General features: G+C 45.6%; 1 protein-coding gene across 2 annotated transcripts in view; it reads right to left on the bottom strand.

The window, feature by feature from the left end:
• The window catches only part of MAMLD1 (mastermind like domain containing 1), a 250,822-nt gene that overhangs the window by 65,920 nt on the left and 168,506 nt on the right, over positions 1-16,396 (bottom strand). For both annotated transcript variants that reach the window (XM_053989942.1, XM_053989943.1), the window contains exon 1: positions 15,403-15,605. In XM_053989942.1, coding sequence (XP_053845917.1) covers positions 15,403-15,456 — 54 coding nt within the window. In that variant the 5' untranslated portion in view covers positions 15,457-15,605. Of the gene's footprint in view, positions 1-15,402 lie in introns of those variants that run through there.

Below are 16,396 nucleotides of genomic sequence, written 5' to 3'. Positions count from 1 at the left end.
GAATCATCAGAGCAGCATTGCCTACAAGGAAGGAAGGAAGCTTTTAATAGCACTAAAATATAAAATTGATTTGTACACATATTTGATAAAAATCAATACAATTAGCAAGTAACTGAATACTAGAAAGGGAAATTGATTGCTCGAGGGCCCAGAGGACTCAGGGCAATCAGTCCATTCTTCTAGCTCCTCCACTCTTAATAAAAATTTACTTTTTCATAATCCTGCCTGAACTCTTTGCCCATTAATAATGCCACTAAATAGCTCTTCTTTTAGCACTATTATTGCAGACCTGCTTGAATTACATTTGGAGGCAGTTTCAAGTGGCATGTCCTGGCCATTTTGCTATCTGCAGCACAAACCTCCGAGCAAGAGCATAAAAGAATAAGGGCTAATGAACGGCAGCACAGGCACACTTGAGAAGAGCTTATAAATTTAAGTACCAAAGTTTAAATAAACGGATTACCATAGAATTGATTTGCTACATCAATTTGGTCAGCTTTTGCTGATACATCATTCCTGCCTCAAAAGAGAAGAGCCACTGGTTTGAAATAACTAATTAAGCATTTTGAACTATGGCCTTACAAGGGGAGTGGGGCTGCACTGCTTTGCTCTCCTGCCTCCCTTCTCTCAGGCAGTGACTCCTCACTGCAGCATTAAAATCATTACTCCACGTGAAACAGGAGGCTCAATTTATAGTCAAATCTAGACAAAATGAAGTGGCTTTTATGGCCACCATCTCCGAGTGGATTTCAGTTTCAGGCAAGGGCATATTCTCTTTCTACTTTAAGATAGGATTGGAGGAACTAAAAGGCAATTGCTTTTCCCCACACAGGAGGAGGGAGGCTCCCAGGGGAGCCTCCCAGGTGACAGTTTCCATTACAGTTAACCAGCTGCACAACCAGATTGAGGATGCACAGAACTCATATGCATCTATCAAGAAGGCTTCTCTTTCAAAAGATCAGATGCCTTCTCAGACAAGAACTTTCTCAGACGTTAAGCTTTGTCCACTGACTCCTCTTAACAGGAAGCTCTTTAAGCCAAAAATTACCTTTGGGCCCTCAACAGATTCCCTGCCAGTCTCCAGTTCAGGGTGACATGGCCTTTGCTGCAAACCAGGGCCCTGATGTGGCAATAAACTTCAGTGTATACTCAAATAGAGCTCTATGAGTAGCCATATCCAAACCAAAGGTAAACAAATATTTTTTCAAGATTAATGAGATCCCTTGCATGCTTAAAATTCAACAATGTGATTTAAGCACTTTCTAATGCAGTAAGCCATTGAATTGATTAAAATAGTATATGCATCTCATCATATTCACTTCAGCAGAGACTCTTATTCCAGAAATCTCAACATACACTTCTCAGTGGTCCAACCAGACCAATGACTAAACTGGGCCATTATATAAGCCTAAGGAAAGATCCACAGGTGCTTTGCAACTCAAGTGGCAACCTGTGGGAATGCCTCTGTAAGGGAGGAGGAAGGAGAACAGGCTGGCAGGGCACAAGCCTAAGTGATCCCTCACTGAGTTTTTATGATGTTCTTGCTCTGAAGTCTGTCCTGCTGCTTCTTCTTACCAAGAAGAGACATTATCTGGACTCAGAAACAGAAATCTGAAATTACACAGTTTCAGTGCTGACCTTCTTTGTAACCATGACCAAACTACTTTAATCTCCTTGCTTCCATTTCCCTGCCTTTATTAATAAAGCCAAGGGAGTAAAACTTACTTCACCTAACTCATACATCTTTTTTGAAGATGAAATGCTTGTTCTGTGTAAAGTACTTGGAAGATGAAAGACATCAAGTAAATATTAATCATAGTCACCACACCTACCAACAGGATCTTCAGTACACTGATTTGGATCCGTGCTTGAAGAGGCTTTCTTTGTGCAATTCAGGAACTATGCTTTCTTGGAGTAGTAGAGCTGAATTAAAGCTAATCAGGAATTCCCATGTTAATCGGCCTTCTAGCATTCACAAGATCATAAGAAGGATGATGCTTCCATTTCAAAAGAAGCACAGTGCCACAAAATAAATTACATCAAACTGGCTGAAGCCCATTTACAGCATGGTCATGGAGGAAACTATTGGAGTTCATCCACCGACATTCATCTCAGGGCATACACACTTGTAAATCAGCTCCTATTCAGTAATGAAATGTTGAGTGACTCATTCTTTCTACATTTGAAAAAGCTCTCAGAGAGAACCAAAGAGTCTTTTACTTTCATGTCTGCTTTTATAAACACTGAATTACATCTCTTTACTTCAGGGAAGCTACAATGCTTCAGAACCAGCTGTAAAAGAGAACATTACCGTCTTTGGTTAACAGAATCCAAGGCCACCTTAAGATCCCAAATTGCTGTTGAAGGAGATTTGAAAAGATGTTTAATTAGCAGCTCAGATGATCTTCTGACCTAGCTTCCCAGTGCACAGCAAGGTGCACTGGTCTCATGCAGACATGCCCCCGAGGCTGTCCCAGGGAAGGCTGGCCCAGGGAAAGCCAGCCTGGGGCAGGCTGGCAATGCTGCTCTGGGCACTTCTGCTGTTCCATGTGTGTCAAGGGCCAGATTGTTTACTTAACGTCTTAAGCAACTTCCACAGCTCAAACTCAGCTCACGCTGCCATTGCTGTCCTGCTGGCAGTGAACTGCAGTTTGGCCAGGTGAAAGCTGCCCTCACTGTTTCTGCTTAACCAGCGAATTCACAGAATAAGGACAGCAGGGCAGTCATACCTTGACTTTTGCCTCAGTGTTAGCACCACCTCACATCCAAGGGGCACATCCTGCAGCCGCACAGGGAACAGCAGCTGTGTTTCAGCCAGCTGTACGATACCTGGGCTGCCCCAGCCCTATGCTCACCCAAAGAAAAATCCTTCTGACAAAATAAACCCAACCAAGCCATGACTGTGATCATGGGGAGTGCTGCTCCCTGCCACAGCTCCACCTGCCTTTGGAGAGGCGACACCAGGTGAGATCCCAGGAGCAGAGCAACCACAACAAAGGTATGAAAGGAAGAGTAGGGAAAAACAAGGGTTGCAAACTTAGACAACAGAAATAAAGAAAAGCAGTGCTTGGAAGTCAGTGTCCAAGGAGCACAGAGCAAATCTGCACACAGGAAGCACTTACTGCTTGAATGGAAGTTGTAGGAGATGCTGGACCTTGTGGATCAGGCATGTGAGAGATTCCAGCCTTACTGGGGCAGTTCTGGACCTGCTGTGCCTCCATCATCTCCCAGACACCTGCCCAGTTTCCTTAGCTCTCCTGTCTCCTTGGCTTTGCCCTCCCTTTGGTCCCAGCCCATCCCAGCTCTTTCTTCCCTACCATTGCCTCCTTGTACTTGGGACCTCTTCACCTCAAGGTCTCTGGTTCTCCATGTGTGGCTGCAGCAGCCCCAGCCCGCGCAGCCGGGCCGGCCGGTGCCGCAGAGCGGCTCCGCTGGTGCTGGCAGTGCTGGTCCGTCTCCTCGCCGGGATCCAGCAGGATGAATGCACAAACAAACAAGCTACACTACCAACACAGCTATGCTCCAAAAGGAAATGACCACTGGATGTTATTGCATAACCCTTCTGAATAATGAACATGTATTTCTTGAAAATACACGCCACCTAATTCCCTCGGCATTGCAAACATGTACCACAGGATGGTAATTTAAGTTAATCAAGCCCTAAGCTCCATGCAAAGTTTAACAGTTTGCTTCGCTACAGTTTGAGAAGCAGATGGCAAAGCACTCAGTGGCACATTTTCTGCCATTCTTGTACAAAGGGCTGTACCTGTTTCTGTTCCAGGCATGAACACCAACAAATGGATATTTGCTGGACTAGCCGGCCACTGAATACCCTGAAATAACATACACGTAGATGCTCCACAGGGAGATCTTGTGGGCAGCCAGAATTGGTCATTTCCTGGCTAGTTTGCCATTACTGCCATTCTTAGATATGATAAAATTAAAGCTACAGGCTAGCATAAGGCTCTTTGTAACTAATCCAGGTCTTATCTGCAGAAGTACCCACATCCACAGTCAGTTCCATGCAGACAAGTAGTACGGGTTTTCTTACTCAACAACACTTGACACTTGCTATAGCTCACTGTATTTCTATGTACACTGTCTTCCAAATGACTCTGCCTGGCATGTGGGCACCAGAAACCAGTCTGAGGGTGTCATTTGGATTTCAAACCACCTCTGTGGACAGTCACCGAAATGCTCTTTTTCTGGCTAGTTTGTGGGATGCTGGGCTGAGGGAGAGAAGAACTGACAAGGGGAAAATAGAAATTTGTAGGTAATGTGTAAGGCCAAAATGATTTTAAAGAAAGGGCAATTCAGATAGCCTAAGTCAAGCTTTTTCTAGGTATCTAGAGAGAATGGGAAGCGAGGTGGTGAGTAATGAACAGTTTATTCTGAGACATTCAACATCTTCATAATTTATAAACAGCAGAAAAAAACATGCTTCTCTTTCAAAACAGGGAGCTCAGCCCCCAGCATGCAACTAATGGTGGTGTGTACAGGGGATGGACTTACACTAATTGACTGGGCCATGGCCACTGCTGCCCCAAGCATTTCTGGAACTAGCATTTCTACAGCAGCACCGAACAGAAACGCTTCACGTTTATTAACTTGTTTGGTTTTGATTGTTGGATTGGCTCCCCATTCCCAAGGCTCTCAGATTTATTCTTTTAGCTTAACACTACAAAGTAATCAAATCACTCCGTTACAGCTGACAGACTGTGGGAGCCCTGAAGGGGAGGGGAGAGCGCCGTCAGAAGAAACAGCTACATTTTCTCTTACATCCTTCGCACTTGCCCTAAACTTCAGATTTGACTCATCTACATTTCTGGAATTCAAGAATATTGAACTTTAACTGACATGGGAAGTTATTTGAAGATGCAGGACTTTCACTTGAAATTAAGTCTGATCTACCTCCTGGGATCAGGGACCAAGATTCACGTCTCATAAGTACTGAAAAGCCCAAATGCACTCTCATTCTGCTTCAAGTCAAACACAAGTGTTGCTACAACCAAGAAAACATCTTTCCAATGCTATATAAATTCAAACCAACAAATTCATACCTGAGAAGAGGAGATGAGATGGAAGATTCAAATATGCCTTTGTGCCCTTCCATCAAATGTGTAGAATAGGTAAGAACAAGAAGACAAAAGAGATGGCTCAGAGAGTCAAGATTAATATGGAAATGGAGAAAAAGGGTATGCCTTGGGCTGGATTTTGTCTGTCTCTCTTCAGTACAATTTATTTTCAGCTTTACGCTATGCAGTATTAGAAAATGCTTAGCACACAACTCTTGATGTGAAAGACAAAGAAAATTTTTCTGATTTAGATGAATTCCAGTGTCCTTGTCTAATGTTACCCAATGCAAAATTAGAAAGAAATTACTGCTTGCTTGGTCATGTGTTTTTAAAAATAATTTGAATGACCCACTGCTGAAAGTATGGACAGGGTCCTCTGTTATTAAAATCCAAACAAAGTCTGTACTCAAACTGACAGGGTAAAGCTTGAAGAAAATCCCCCAATAGGTTTCTTTAATCGAGAAAAACAAACAAAAAACCCATGAAGCCTGTGAACAAACAGTCTTACAGGCTTTGGACTTAATATACCAACAATGTCAGGCATTTCAATGCAGTAGCATCAAAAGTAGATATTTACTGTTTGGTAGTGAGTAACCCTCTGAAAAGGGAGGAACAAAAATTCCTTTTTAATGAGTCACCATTTGACAGTCAGAGATCAAAACCTTTTGCCTGTATTTCTGACTAGAAGATTGAATAAACTTGAGTTTTTCTCTGTGTGAATTTATTTAAATCAACACAATTAATTAAGAAAATAAGTATGGTAACAGAAAAAGTGAGGTCCTTAAAAGTACTTGACCATCAGCAAGATACCTGAAGTATCAAATACATTCAGAAATTATTTCCTTATATAAACTTGGACTTGTGAAAATCCTAGTAAGATTTTAAGTAACTAGTCCAAGCAAAGTGAAATTATACTCAGTATCCACCCTGATAACCAAATAAAATGAATGATACGTAATTATTCTTAAAACAATGTGAATGTTTACATACTAAATGTTGTATACTAACACTTGGGGACAAAGCTACTGGTGTGTTTGGAACTGTTACAAATGTCTCTTTAAAATACTGATTTTTTAATGATTGCTGAAAACTTAAACCCATTAAGATCCATGACAGAGAATGAAACATTAAAATACATGCCTGAGGGTAGATGCCATTTTTGTCTTTAAATATTTTCTTTACCCCTACATGAAATCCTGAAGTTTCAGCAAAAGGAAAGATACTATAATGTCATATCGGGGGAAAAATTAAAAAAAAAAATCCACCTAAATTAGCATTACACCTAAGCAAAGAAATAAAACTATTGTTCACAGTGAGGGGGTTTTCCAGGAGGATATACCTGCCTTTATTTTGAATATAATTTCCAACTATTTGAAAGGACTCTAAAGACCTCATCTGGTGACAAACACTGATGATTTATGAACTATTTAACTCGTTAAGGAAACTTAGTGTGAAGGCAAAGGTAAAACACCATCATTTCCATTTTACAAGGGACAAGTAAGAACCTAGGAACTATTTACTCCTAAAATTGCCTCCAGCAATACATACATACAGATATTCAACCCTTTTGAAAAAAAAAAGTTGACAATTTTGAAATTAGAGTAAGTATTACTCAGCCTTGGCTTGTTATATGAAAACTCATATCCACAAAAAATCCCACTTGCTCCACAGAGCTATCAAACTATCCCGTGGAACTTCTGGCCAGCGAGAGCATCTCCAAACCTGACTGTCAGCTCATGGAACCACCCCGTCCCTCACATCAGTCGATCTTAATTCATGTTCGATTTACTTGCAGATTGGAAGTAATTAGAGTAAATAATTACAGTAACTGGTTACAGTTTGGAAATTGAGAGAACTGAAGAAAGAATTCAGAGAAATAATCTGATCTACTACTGTAAAGAGAATCAATCATCACTTTCCTCCCATTAGTCTTTTTGGCAATCCTGTGTCACTATTGTCACAAGCCTGGATAATGATGCCACATTAATTCTCCTTTTGAGAAAGGAAATACAAGCTGTGACTCTGTAACTGTGTCCTACCTGACCTTGGGGAATCTTTAGGGGAAGTTTCCCATCAAATACACCTACAGTTTTTACTGAAGGAGAATTACTGAGTTGGGCCCATGCTTTGTAACTCAAATGCATGACACAAAAATATACAACCAATCTTCTGTTTCCATTTGAAATAAACTATTAGTATGTAACTATGATTTTTCAAGTCCAACCTTACATGAGAAATTACATTTTCAAAGTAATTTTAACAAGCCTGGCTCAGAGTTGATGAACACGGTGCTGGATAACAAGACGGCTACTGCACATTTCTGATTTAACACCAACAACATTTAGCTACATTTTAGCTACATTTACCTAAACTGGAGATAGCCTGCATTTCCCAGACCTAACCTTTCCAAAACAAAAAACCCCAATAACTGACACCTTTGTTGTAAATAGTACACAATTGGAAAAGAAGAAAGTCATCTCGTGTTTTGTAGCAGGAGCAGACTCACTCTCTTCCTTCAAGACAGCAGGCTGCTCTCAGTGTGAACTGTGGCACTGCTGATGTCACTGAGAGCAGGGACAAGAGGACATACGGCCTTTTGTACTGTTCCCATGATGCTGCATGTTAAAAAAAATCAAAAATCAAAAATCATTATCCAGGCTGGAATAAGCCCAAGCCATCAAAAATGTCTGTTTACTGCAATTTGGCAGACCTTTTGAGAAAAAAACAACAAACTACACTTAGATATGCAATCCTAAACCAAAATGTCAGATGGGAATCAAGTAGAAAACATGCCATTACTTTGAGAAAACCATTAATTATTTGGGGGAAACTTTTGCTGAGATGCTTATTTGAGTGTTTCTCTGTTAGTAGATATCACTTCTATTACTGTGGCTATAACTAACGAGTTAACAACACTATTTACACTAGTACTGTTGTATCATTAGAAACAACAAGATTATGTACTTTAATTCTAATGCCAGCACAATTATTTTAACACCAAGTGTGTCAGATCTGACTCTGTACCCCCTAAATTAATTTCAGAGTAGTGGCTAAATAAAATGACATACTTCTTTGTGCTTTTGTTACAACACGCTCATGTGCAGCAAACTGTGAAGAAAATGTAGTAATTAGAGGTTAAATTAATCCCTGACAGACAGGCAGCTTAGTAAAGCTGGGCCCTCTTCAGAAAACAGAGCATAAAGCCTGCCAGTCTTTCAGAATTAGGCACAAAGAACAGGGAAGATTGGCAAGTCCCTCACTGCTGTGATCCAACCAAAGGGATGGAATGCTGAGAAGTCGGTGTAAGTCTTGGAGCAGCCAATACTACCAGGCGGATCTTGTGACAAATGTGATTTAGAGCTCCAAGGGATTGTTGCTGCAGCCGCTCCAACTGCCTGATCAGGATCAACCACTTGAAATTACAGACAGTCTTTTGCCCAGCAGAACAGGCTTCTAACCACTGTGTAATCCACCTCGAGACATTAATAAAAGCGAACAATGACATTGTATTTCACAACATAACTAGAAAGTTACCTCGCTGCTTCAGATTTTAATGCAGGTAATGGGTTTCATTGCCCTCAACAGAGTAAATGTGCTGGGTTACACTGAAAGCAATAAATAGGTAGGTCTGGGGTAGGTGTAACTCCCAAATCTACTCGGAGTTTTGAGGTACTGAATTCTAAAGAAACTTACACAGAAAAGAAAAACCATGCAAGAAGAAAGAGGCAGCCAGGTCATGACGATGATACCCAGGTAAGTATTTCTTTTCTATGTGTGTCAGCAGAGGTAAATGTTTTTTTCCAATCTCTCTAACTGTGGCACATGAAAGTAGCCAGGTTCTAAATCCATGCAAACACAACCTGTTATCAACAGGGGGTTAAACTGAAGGGCACCTGTTCTGTGCTGTGTGAGAAGCTCCCGTGCTGGCAAATCGTGGTGCAGGAATCGCAGAGACACCACTGCCTCCATTCCCACAAGATACTTTCCCTCCAAAGGTGGAAGACACAAGGGACAGGCTTCTCCCCGACTAATGCTGCTGCCACTCCAGAGATTGCCTGACGTGGGGTGACACACCCCCACAGGTAACACCTGGCCCTGCAGAGGGTACCTCGATCCTGCCTGCACCAGGCTGAGTACCCAGCTGTCCCTGACCAAATGGGAAGGCATGACAGGCACCTGCAGTGCAATCACCAAGAAAATAAAAATAACCCCAAAACCAAATGGGAAAAAAGCAAAATGCCTGTATTACAATTAAAGTAAAAGTCAAGCAGGGGGCCAGCAGAGACTGCAGATCTATGTGGAAGTGCTTTAACACCACCAGCATTTCTGTACTACCCAGACCATCAATTATTAACAAATTAGGACATGCCTGATGGGGTACTTATGTAACACTCCTTTATCAATAAAACTACCAAGTCCCTTCAGGGAAAAGCACTGTGGATCTCAACAAGTCACAATATGACACCTTCCTCTGAACAGGACACTCCAGTGAATTCTGGTCTGCCCCTCCTCAGTCTGGCCACCCATTCCCGAATAGGAATTCTGGGCAGCCTGGCAGCCCCTGCCAGAGGCCCAGGGTGCACCCCAGCCTCCTGTGAGCAGCAGCCCTTTAATCAGGTCAGCGCTTATCAATGGCTCATTGTAGCAAGGAGGCAGCTCCGAGCAAAGGGCCATACGAAATCCTGCATCCCGCTGCATCTCCCACGCCTGGGCCTCACCGACTCCACTGGCCCCACGGATACAGCCTCCAGCCACACACTCCCTGGGCAGTCTAGCTGGCTACTGGGTAGGGAGGGGAGGAAGGAAACCCACAGCTCTTTCCTCTGCTCTTCCCTTTGGGCACAACAGGTTCTCCACAGGAGCCAGGTAAAATTCATCCATCAGAGATAGTACACTGAGCCCTGCTTTGCTTCCATTTAGCTTCCCCCATCAGGCTAGGATGAGCAGGGTGGAGGCACAAAACAATTCCCTGTCTGTACTGAAGGGCCTGATCCTTGAGCCCATAACTCCTGGATCAAATCTGAGCCTCATCCACTACAAAATTAAAAAGGACTGCTAGGCTGGGCCCTGGAAGGAGAAAGCTGGCTGTATTCTCCTACCACCCAACCCAATGAACACCTTGCAGTTAACCCAGGGCGCACACCAAGGGTAACAGCTCTGAAAGACCTACTACACCTTGGCAAGTAAATGCTGCACAAAATAGGTATTTTCTTCTTAAAGGAAAGTAATGACTTAGTAATACTTTTCCCTCTATTTAATAAAATGAAATGGAGCCCAGTGAAAAGAGCTCCCAAGAGGACTAAGTACTCCTTCCAACTCATTTGCATTTGCAAGTTATCCCATTCTGACTGCACTGCTCTCTAGTAGTGTAACTGGTGACTTCTAAAACCATGAAGTCACATCCTAAGGGCCACAAGCCCTGCTTACACTGTGACCCTGAGATATATTTTCATTGTGAACTGAGCTAACATACCAGTCCATAGCAATGCAATGAGAAATATCTACCGGAAGACAAGGACGTAAAGTGAAACCTCTAAATGACAGACTTCAATTTTCTGTGGAAAGCACTAGCTGTGATAATGCAGAACAAGGGAAGGAGACCATGATACAAGCACAGACTGTTTTGCAAAGTTTCCCTTCAGCTGCTGGCAGTCCTGAAATGGGTTACAGAAAGTTAAAATTGTGGTATTCATCACCGCCTGTTCTACAGGGCTGTTTTTAAAAATTAAACAGCATTTTTCTATTTCTGTTTTCACTTAAAACAATATTCCAGTATCTTCCAAAAGTCAGTCCAATCCTGAAGCAACCCTAATGAGGGCAGTACTATACACCCAACCAGTTTCATAATGTATTTTTTCAGCTATTGCCTTTTCAAGGGTACCCCTTTTATGGATGCACAACACAAAACTTACTACAAGCATACAGTGGTATTGTGCACATTTGGCATTTTACAGCTGTGCTCTGAATTTGCCCTTCAAAATTACTGGCAAGGAAGGAAGTTCTGTGTAATTTTAGCACTCAACATCTGAAAAAATTAGAAATGTCCCAACTGTTTGATATGTATAAAAGAACAGTTGAAAAACTTACAGTTGACTGGTGCTACCTAGGTTACCCATCAATGGCATTGAGACTGGTATATTATTAAGAGAGGTGTATGATGGGAATTGGTTTATTGTGCTGATCCATAGTAACCAACTCCTGTTCGTCCATCATTTATCTCTCTCACCAGCGACATATGGGTTTGTCTATTCACACTCTCAGCATTCTCTCTGCTCCAACAAACAGTCAGCCTTTTCTGCTGGGATAAGGAGATTTTTTAGTTACATCCATTATGTGCGTATCAACATTTATGGCAGGAAGATAATTGCCAAAGAGCTCAGGGGGATAAAAGATCCCTCTTTATAACACAAACCCCCTTAAAAAATCAATATTGATACAAAACAGTTCAACACAAAGCCTTGGTGTGTCTTTGCTTCCTTCAGCTCAAAATGCTGGTTTTGGGGTTTTAAACATTGCAAGTCAAACTGGAACATCAGGTAGAAAGCCTTCTTAGTGAGTTACATCACTGCTCTTCCCACAGAGGATAATATAGCAGTGTACAATATTAATTGTTCCTCAAAGAAGTTTGCAGCAAATGTGTCAGATATAAAGAGGACTCCTTGGAGAGGTGCCAGCACCATTTAAACTGATTTAGCTATCTTTATTTGGAGACCATACCAATTACTAATGAATCGTAACTTATAGTCACCTTTGCCTAAACGCTGAAAAACGCTGACACAGCCAGCACCAGGGAACAATGAAAACCTGGGAATTCTGGCCCTCTCCCTATTTCAGGAGCTCAACCTTCTACTACTCCATCCCCCAGTTTGGATAAACCCATTTGTCACAGCTTCTACAAGATTTACTTCACTTTTCCATGGCTATGTACCCATAAAAGTTATTTTAAGGCGACTTTTATCAGAGTAGCAAGTAACATAGAACATTGTTTGATTAAATTACAGGGAACCAGTGAGTTGCACTGTACTTAACCTACAGGACGACTCAGGGATTTTTCTTACTGTTATTCTTGCCCTTGTGTTTCCTTCTGCCTCCCTAACTTTTGTCTCTCTCTCATGAAGCCCATTATTGGGTCAATTCTTGTCCTACAGTCACACCCAGGCAGGTTAGTGACCTCTTTAGTCAGGGCAAGAGTATCACCCTGACACCTGGGATCATGAACTCTTCCAGTAAATCTTCCTGCATATTCAGAAACCATCTAGCACAATAGCTTCCTAATCCCGTTTTAAATCTCCAAATGCTACCACACTGTAACATTTACAACGGGGTCAGTAACAAACAAAACCAAAACCACTGTATTTATTAAACACTCCTACCTGTGTTAAGAGGAAATAATACAAAAGAATTTTAAAAATATAACTGCTTCCTTTACTTACTAATTCCTCTCCAAACCCTCTAACAACTACCTTAGCGTTAAAAAAATCCAAGACACTTTACAGTTCAAAATACTTAGTTACAAGGAACCAAAAGCAAAGCCCTGTCAATATGTGCTTTTTTGATTTTGAAGTATTACTTAAAAGGAATAAAAATAGAGTTGAAAAACCACATGTAAAAAAGAGAAGAAAACCCTCTGAAAATAAAAAGCTGGATTGAATTTGAGCTGCTCAATTGTGAACATTGAGCAGCTTTTCACTCACTCGAGGGCTGTTAACTGCATGTTACCTGCCTTACAGTACAGACTATTTGTTTTTTATCCCTGAGCAACAGACTATTTCCTGGTTGAGTTTAAAAACTCTGTGACGTTCCAATATCAACCCACACATGTGTGTCACTGTCAACGTCAGTCGCAGGAAAACATTAGAAGTCACCCCTTGCTAATGCTTTCCTAACATGGAATTTCCTTGTACCTCGCCCCCCAGCCCACCTCCTCCTTCAGCTGAGAGCATCCTTCCCAAAGTGCATTTTTTTTTCTCCCTTCTAAACATATGGCAGGGAGAGAGGACTGAAAATGGGCAGTGCCAGCACTAGATCGCTGCTTTTTTAGGTGCTCGCGTGTAACTTACTCAAACTGCTCTCGCTGCCTCGCACCCGGCGAGCGCGGCCGCGGGGAAAAGACCCCCCCCCCCCCCCCCCCGTGCGCGGGGGCTTCCCCCCTGTCCCCGGGCCGAGGGCTCCCCCCGGGCACTACCAGTGCCTTCTGCCGCCGCTGTTCTCCCGGCACGCAGCTCCGCCCCGGGAACGGAGGGCACGTCCCGGGCAGCCCGTTTAGGGGGCGGCGGGGCTCCGCTGACCCGGGGATGCCGGTGCGCCAGGGGGAGCCCGGGGCGGGGGAGGCAGCGCCCAGCTGCCGGGACCGGCGGGTTCAAGGCCGTTCCGGCTCCCTGGCTCCCGCAGGCACCATATGGTCCATCTTGCACATCAGCAGCTTTATTTCCCCATCGACTCGGCCCAGAGGGGGAGCTCCGGGAGCAGCAGCCGCCCCGTGCCCCGTAGCCCCCCGGGGCACCGGCATTAGGCATTACCCGGGGATTACGGGGCTAAGCAGGGAAAGACTCGCGTTATATAACCGGGGGAGCGTTCCGCCCTCACGGCGCTCCCACAGCCCGCCCTCCGCCCCAGCCGGGGCGGCTGCACGGCGGCATGGAGGGGGGGAGCCCGGCGCCTCCGCCCCCGGCCCGCGGAAGGGGCCAGACGCAGTTAATCCCCCCGCTGGCGGGGCGGGGGAGGCACCGCGGGGTGCCCCGGCTGCCCGAGGAGGCGGCGGCAGAGGAAGGCTCTTCCAGGAGGTTCCTCGCAAGCGGCCGGCGCTCGCAGCGTTCAGCGGCTTCCGACGGGACGAGGCGAGACGGCCGCGCGTCCCCCGCACGCCGCAGCGGGGACCTGCCCGCCCGATCGCGCCAGGCCGCGGCTCCGCGGCGCCTCCCGCCCCGCTGCCCGGCCCCGGGCTCCGCCGCCCCCCCGCCGGGAGCACCGTGGAAAACAAAAGCGGCCTTTTAATTTATTGTTCCGGGGGGAGGCCGGAGGGGGGGGGGCGGTGTGAAAGGAAATCAAAGCCCGTTTTCTTCCCAGAAACGGCCGTTCTCCCCGGGATCCCTCCGAGTCACCCTGGTGACAACTCCCCTCCAGCCAAAGACGAACAAAAGCCGCGGTGCCCCCGGCACCGGCGCTCCTCCGGGCCGAGCAACAGGCCGAGAGAGGCGGCGGAGGAGGGACCGGGAGGAGGGACCGGCTATTGACTGGGGAGAAGGGCAGCCCCTGCCTTGGGGGGAAACGTGGGACCGAGCCAGCGAGCGCCGTGTTTACCCTGCCATTGCTCTGAACCCCGATCTCAACCACAGCATCAGAAACCAAAACAGTTTAAAGCGTGAGTCAGCACGCGTTTTGTTCACGCGTTCTGTTGCGAACACACGGACGGTCCGGCAGCGAGCGGCGAAGGCGCCGCGCCGGCAGCAGCGCCCGCACTCGGGGCTGTTCCCGCACACGCGCTCCCGCAGCTCGGCTCAGCGCCGCGCTCCACGCTCCCGTCAGAAACAACCCAGGGCTCCTTCGGGGCTCGGACGAGCCTTTTGTTCACAATCCTGCCTATTGAACGTGCGCTTCAGGTTCCCAAAATAACCCGGCGCGCGGCTGCCAACGCAAATACCAGGAATTATTAAAAAAAATAATACTAGAGGGACCACCGCTAGCCCCTCCACGCGTGACACCCTCCCGGCGGAGTCTCCGGGCGATGACGGGTTTATCCACCCCTGCCTGTCTGATCCAAGTTTAGCTGGAAATCCCCGGACGACGGCTGAGCCGGCCCGGCCGCACTGACACGAGAACCCGCGGGCTGGCGGTGCCGGGCGCACCGGCGGGTCCCCGCTCCCGCTCGCCCCCGACAGCATCCACCGCCTCTTCCCGCAGCCCAGCGCGTCACCACCCGAGCAATGACACGGAAACCCACGGAGCGTCCCCCGCTGCCGCGCACCGGCTGCCCCGCCGCCGTGCCCGGGACCGCACCGCACCGCAAATCACCTTCTTCACCACCATCTTAAAGCCCACGGACCCCCTCCCTCCTGCCCTCCTCTCCGTGGTCCGACTTGAGATCTGACCAGAATGGAGGGCGAAATTCCCCCCTCAGGTTTCTGTCCCCTTCCCTCCGGCGGCCCCGGCACACGGGACCCGCGGGCAGAGCGAGCCCAAGGCGGGCACTTTCTTAAACCACCCCTGCAAACTTTCCAGCCTGGCTGCGACTGTGCCGAGCCCGGTGAGCAACTGTTCCGAGGCTGTTTAAGTCCTTTTAAACCAGCTCCTACTTTCCCAGCCCATATCGATTTCAAATGCTACTTACTGGAATATGTGGCTCCATCCGTGGTGCTTCTACCCGCTGGGAAACCAGCAGCATCTTGGACTGGGGATCAACCGGCTTTTAGATCCACTTTGGCTGTATTGAGCAAACCCAGCGCCGCAGAGGACTCGCAGCCTGTTTTCTCCTTTTAGGTTCCAGACAAGTTCATCCTGGCGTTGCAGTTTGCTAATGATTCACTGTCTGTCTCGATCTGCTCACTACATTTCCATCAACCCACAGCTTCCTCACTTAGAAGGTGGAGTTTGTGGGGTTTAAGTTACTGATAGGCATATCTAAGTGCTGTGTCACTCAAAGAGGAGGAGACACACACACACTCACACACACAGCCCGCACACTCACACACACGAACGGCGCCAGGCTTAAAGGGGAAGTAACGCTTTCTTCTCTACAGAAATTGAACACCTCACAGATCCAAGGATTTATTTTTTTTTTTTCTCCGTGCATGAAGGCGAAAATTAACCAGCCTATGGTCAAAATTATACACACAAAAAGCTGCTTAGAATGTTTAGCACCTTCCTTGTAGAGTTTCAAATTTATTTAGTACAAAGTCAGATAGGTCAGAAAGCTACTGGCAATTAAAAATTTTTTTTCCCCTTCCAAATCAAAGTGCTCAAATCACTGAAAAGAGAGCCCAAAGCATGAAGTGTAAGGGTTTGAGTTATTCTTACAAAGGGTAGTTTCCTGTCCCTTTATGACATACGATATTCAGCACTTCTCACACAAAAGGGTTAAACTCATTTCGCCCAGGTGAACCCAGGTTAGCAAGAGGGAAACAGCAGAGTTCTTTCATTTTCATCTTTTGTGCTATATACATGTCTTTTTGAAGATAGACACAATTCCAAATAGAGAGCTCCCATAAAGCCACACACTTCTCATATGACTATAAATGTGCTTGCTACAAGCTGCAACCTCTGAATACTAATTTTGATAGACCATCAACTGAAAGCTGAGAACCTATTCAGACCTCCTCTTGGAC

Source organism: Vidua macroura, chromosome 14 (assembly GCF_024509145.1).
Source record: "Vidua macroura isolate BioBank_ID:100142 chromosome 14, ASM2450914v1, whole genome shotgun sequence".
In the NCBI taxonomy this organism is placed as follows: Eukaryota; Metazoa; Chordata; class Aves; order Passeriformes; family Viduidae; genus Vidua; species Vidua macroura.
This window is presented reverse-complemented; position numbering and strand designations above follow the sequence as displayed.